Raw genomic sequence first — 6,277 nt, forward strand, 5'->3', positions numbered from 1 at the left:
ACATATAGATTGTCATGGTAAGATATAGATTGTCAAGGTAACATATAGATTGTCATGGTAAGATATAGATTGTCAAGTTAACATATAGATTATCATGGTAACATATAGATTGTCATGGTAAGATATAGATTGTCAAGTTAACATATAGATTGTCATGGTAACATATAGATTGTCAAGTTAACATATAGATTATCATGGTAACATATAGATTATCATGGTAACATATAGATTGTCATGTTAACATATAGATTGTCATGGTAACATATAGATTGTCAAGTTAACACATAGATTATCATGGTAACATATAGATTGTCATGTTAACATATAGATTGTCATGGTAACATATAGATTGTCATGGTAAGATATAGATTGTCAAGTTAACATATAGATTATCATGGTAACATATAGATTGTCATGGTAAGATATAGATTGTCATGTTAACATATAGATTGTCATGGTAAGTAGATTGTCATGGTAAATATAGATTGTCAAGTTAACATATAGATTGTCATGGTAAGATATAGATTGTCAAGTTAACATATAGATTGTCAAGTTAACATATAGATTGTCATGGTAACATATAGATTGTCAAGTTAACATATAGATTGTCATGGTAACATATGGATTGACATGTTAACATATAAATTGTCAAGTTAACATATAGATTGTCATGGTAATATATAGATTGTCAAGTTAACACATAAATTGTCAAGTTAACATATAGATTGTCATGGTAACATATAGATTGTCAAGTTAACATATAGATTGTCATGGTAACATATAGATTGACATGTTAACATATAAATTGTCATGGTAACATATAGATTGTCATGTTAACACATAAATTGTCAAGTTAACATATAGATTGTCATGTTAACATATAGATTGTCAAGTTAACATATAGATTGTCAAGTTAACATATAGATTGTCATGCTGTTCTGAATCTCGTTGGAATTTCTAAAAGCTAGTAAAAGGTCTAATAGATGAAGTTTGTTTGTTTTTGAATTTCGCGCAAAGCTACACGAGGGCTATCTGCACTAGCCGTCCCTAATTTAGCAGTGTAAGACTAGAGAGAAGGCAGCTAGTCATCACCACTCACCGCCAACTCTTGGGTTACTCTTTTATCAACGAATAGTGGGATTGACCGTCACGTTATAACGCCTCCACGGCTGAAAGGGCGAGCATGTTTGGTGTGACGGGGAATCGAACCTGCGACCCGCAGATTGCGAGTCGAGCACCCTAACCACCTGGACCTAATAAGTCAAACTACATATAAATCTTGATCAGAAAGAAAGTAATAGAAAAGTTTCGACTTTAATTATGCATTCTAGTGTTGTATCACATTAATTATGTATTCTAGTGTTGTATCACATTAATTATGTATTCTAGTGTTGTATCACATTAATTATGTATTCTAGTGTTGTATCACATTAATTATGTATTCTAGTGTTGTATCACATTTTCTTAAGATGATATTTAAAAAGATGAAAGCTTACGAATACAAACTATAAAATACACATTCCGTTACAAAAGGCAGTGAAAGTTTGTAACATTGAAGGTATAACTTACAAATGATATTGAAGGAACGAGATATAGTGACCCTTCCAAGTGTTACTTTAATCCAGTTTGAATTATCATATTTCAGTCATTTTAGAATGTAGTGACCAATTTCACGTGACTTAAAACATATTGTTACGTCCCTGGTCGTTTGATAATTTCCCGTATAATTTCTTTCGGATGAAACTTCAGCGACACAAGTCCTTTCTTAAATAAAACTAGTTTATTCTTTCTCAATACAACTTTGAATATACTTAATTTCCACAGTCACTTTAACTTCAACACACGCTATAATTCACAACGATTCACGCACTTTACTTACGGTCACTACCGCGCTTGACTCAATTGTTCGTCTGCAATTCTCTATGCCGTCACTTCTCCCCTCCTCTTTATTTGCTGGGCTTATATATACTAAAATAGAGGGCGCGTAGGAAGGACTAGAGCTGCCACCAACAGTCACGATCCTTCTAGAATCTCATGACTCGTTACTAGCGTCACGTGACTTCCGCTGTAGTAACAATATCCAACCCATTCTACACCTTCTTTTTTCAATGTCTCTGAATTTATCATGCAAGTCAAATAATGTATCTTTGTATTTTACGTATTTTATGGCATTGGATGTTAAATAATGCCGATATCTTGTAATATTACTCAACACCTAATATGCCACTGTTCTAAGCTATACTTTTAATGTAATTTGTTAGCTAGAGGTCATAGAACGCCTAGAAAAGTCAAAAGATGTGTTTAAATTTTTTTTAGTATATTCCAACATATATTATAAATCGGATGTGTCGTTATAGTAGTTAAAAAGTTAGTTCCTCAGGTACGGTGTGGTCGCCTTTAATCTTTCTGTTGCCTCGCTGTTGGGGCAGAAAATGTAACATAAATGCTGAGTGGCTTACGAATTCATGATATTATCCACTAGACCAGACGATGAACGATTGAAACATTTAATGATAATGGTAGTGAAAATAAACAGTAGAACAAAACTGTAACCTACAGTCGGGGTCGTATCTACCAGGGTGTGTGGAGGGTTACCACCCCCAGTTAGGTAGCTAGAGGTACTGTATTTGACAGAAAAACAGTTTGTTGGGGAAACAACCTGCCCGTATAATAAGAGATACCTAAAACAGTACCGAAAAAAGTCCCCCTGGTGGCTCAATGTGAGAATTTATAATGCTAAAAAAGCGGGTTTCGATACCCACGGTGGAGAGAAAGCTTTTCTTAACCAACAGAAATACGTACATACACACAAAAGACTTCAATGACGATGTTATCGCTGCACCGTGACATAGACAAGTATCTTGTTAAATCAATATCATCAAATGTTTGATCTAACTAGTTCATCAACGAAACATTCTTGTTTGGCAACTCACCAAGCAGCGCCATACATATTTTTGTTTTTACCCGTATAAGTTATTTGATACTTTACATTTAGGCTTTTCTATTTACTGAATAAATAGATAATTTGATTATCCTGTGTTGGTTCCCGCTGATTGGTCAGTTGTCTATTTCAGAATTGTGAACCTGAATAATGATTAAAATATTTGTTATATGTAATTATCGCTTGTTTTCTTTAATTCTTCTGATTTCAAACGAAGCCATATTGTCCGTTTGATTCCCCGAGATGGACAGGACCTTTCTCTATAGCAACAAACCCCTCACGTCACGACCTTCTCTACAGTATTATAACTGTATTATAACACTACTCTGTATTATAACACTTTCTTTTTTATTAAACACTAGGGCCCCGGCATGGCCAGGTGGTTAAGGCGCTCGACTCGCAATCTGAGGATCGCGGGTTCGAATCCCCTTTCAGCGTTATAATGTGATGGTCAATCCCACTATTCGTTGGTAGCCCAAGAGTTGGCGGTGGGTGGTGATGACTAGCTGCCTTCCCTCTTGTCTTACACTGCTAAGTTAGGACGGCTAGCGCAGATATCGTTCGTGTAGCTTTGCGCGTAATTTAAAAAGCAAACACTACAGATATTAGTAAGATTTAGTATTTTATGTTTCAAGCTAAGATAAAATTTGACTGAGTAAAATAATTGTTTCCATACGATAGCTTGGAAACTGTCCTTACCTTCTTGTTTAATTAATAAAGATGTCTGGTTAGTTGGTGGATCGTCTTGTATACAGATCCACGTGTAGCCAATCCAATCATAGCTTCTCTAAACCACCCGATCGCTAGTCTAAAAAATCAGTAGTGGATCGTCTTGAATTTGCCATCAACTTTACTTAGGAAGCCGGAAAAAAGAAATCAATATATCAGAGTAAACTACAAAGTTAATTGCTGTATTACCAACACAACGTCTTGCTCTAGCGCGTAGGTTAATAACACAAAAAACCCTCGCTTCATTAAAAGTTGAATGAACACGGAAAATTGGACAGAGTGAGCGAAAATCTTTGACTAACAGTTCATATGTCACCTTAGACTCCAAGGGTCATTGGGTCAAGTTTTAGTGTGACCCATTCATGCAGTAATATCTAAACCAATCAATCACTTGCTCTGTATATAAAGACAGGATTCAAACAACGGTGCAAGCACTTGTACTACGAACTTAGTTTCAATTGTTCAGAATACCGTGTTGTATTAGCTGTAGCCGAAAAATACAGGTAAGCGATGATCCACCGAGAGTTTAGCTTAAATGTTGACGAAGTCTATAGATTTTTAACGTAGCTAAAATATATTTTTGACATTGCTAAATATATATATATATATATATATACTAGACGTACTTCTGCAGAGTTCTCGAGTGTTCTGTTTCAAGAGTAAATAAAACCAAAATTAAAAGAAATATTTTTATCTATTGCTTTTGAAGTTCATATGGCATGCTGTGTTATAGCCCACAGAGTGCATAATTCTTCTCGTGATTCATGGCATGCGCACGTTTTACTGACGTCACGACAGTACAAATTGCAACGTTAAGAGTCCTTTAGGTGACATTATTTTAGTGTCTTCTGACTTACTGACAGACAACACACTACTGTATAATGGTGCGAGTGGTTAAAACAGGTGACTCCTCCAGGTGGCCTTCGGCTCCCTTTCGAGGAAATAATAATAATATGAAATGATATAGATATCTTTAAAAATACGTATAGATTTATTTTGTATACGTAACGTATCCTGTTACTTTAACAGTTTACCTGTTGATTTACACATATTATAAATTCAACAATGGTTCATATGAATTACTAGTCATAAGATATTAATAGCAAGTCTATTAAATATTTCAGCACTACATTATTTATCTAGTCCCTCAGGGATTTTAAAAGAATTAGAGAAGTGCCCAATAACAGTATTTCAACCTCATATGTTCGCCACGACGCGATTCGCTCAATCCATAGTTCATCAGGTCTGCTGGTACACAACAAACCACACTGGCTATTCACATAAGCCATTTCTTGCCAAAACAATTATTATAGTATTAACGCCTTTTTTCAAGCTGGCGAAGCATGATTTTAATTAATTAAACTTGTCATAAGACATTATTATTAGGCCTATTATATTTTAACATTACAGTTTTCACTTAGTCCCTAGTTATAATGTTTCGCCAGCTTGGAAATAGCAACCGTAATAATGTTTGATATTGTTACGACAGCGAAAGTCACGTGACTGTGGTAACACGTAATGAGTATCTATAAGATTCCTGAAGAGGCTAGTGCATTCTAGGCGCCCTCTATTCTTGTATGTAAGCGCACCAGATAAAGCGAGACAATTAATCCGAACTGGAATAGCAGACAGAGAGATTGAAGATATAGACAGATGATTGAGTCAAGCCGTAAGTAAAGTGTGTAAATCATTGTGAATTATAGCGTGTGTTGAAGTTAAAGTGACTGTGGAAATTAAGTGTATTGCAAAGTTGTATTGAGAAATAATAAACCAGTTTTATTTAAGAAAGGACTTGTATCGCTAAAGTTTCACCGGAAAGAAATTATACGGGAAATTAACAAACGAACAGACATAACAATATTATTTTTTGATCTGAACCTTTTAGACGTCGTTCCAATTTAGTTCCAACTTTTAGGATATCGATAGCTCCTGACGAAGCTGTAACAGCGATATACTGAGCTAATAAAGACACGTTTTAGAAGTATGGGTCGTTATTTTATTTACATTCATAGAAAAACCTACTTTCTGCTTTTAACTTTTATTTGATATAGGTTATAATATGATCACTTACTTGTTATGAATACATATATTTGAAACTAAAGGTTTTGTACTGACGAATGGAAGAACCATGATGTGTGATTAATACAGTTCCAGTCATTTAGTGAATAATCAGGTATTTATATTAGCAAGTGTTTCTCAACCGCGTGAAATTAATATTTTACACGCCATTAACTAGATGTTAAGATATTCAGTAATAACTTTCTTCTTTAAGAAATTAACTTTAGTTTATCAACATTCATGTGTACGTACGGTTAAACCGCTCAAGTTTAATAATATAATTTTATATATTTTGCAGGAGATGGCCACCTATACTGCTGAAATATGCTATGCCTTCATGTTACTGATGGTGACAATGTTTTGTCTGTCAAAAACAGAAATTATCACAGGTTCGTGTCGTTCGCTTTTCTTTATATTTACCTTTTTTGTAAGCACATTTACTTTTCTTTATATTTACCTTTTTGTAAGCACATTTACTTTTCTTTATATTTACCTTTTTGTAAGCACATTTACTTTTCTTTATATTTACCTTTTCTGTAAGCACATTTA

The 6,277-nt window shown here is 34.3% G+C and overlaps 1 protein-coding gene across 1 annotated transcript in view; it reads left to right on the top strand.

Moving 5' to 3' along the window:
- The first annotated feature begins 6,043 nt into the window (after positions 1-6,043).
- Positions 6,044-6,277, top strand: part of LOC111083452 — a 7,302-nt gene continuing 7,068 nt past the window's right edge. The window contains exon 1 of the mRNA XM_022379981.1: positions 6,044-6,117. Within this exon, the coding sequence (XP_022235689.1) occupies positions 6,066-6,117 (52 nt within the window). The 5' untranslated portion in view covers positions 6,044-6,065. The remainder of the gene's footprint in view (positions 6,118-6,277) is intronic.

This window comes from Limulus polyphemus, unplaced genomic scaffold (genome assembly GCF_000517525.1).
Source record: "Limulus polyphemus unplaced genomic scaffold, Limulus_polyphemus-2.1.2 Scaffold9599, whole genome shotgun sequence".
Lineage (NCBI taxonomy): Eukaryota > Metazoa > Arthropoda > Merostomata > Xiphosura > Limulidae > Limulus > Limulus polyphemus.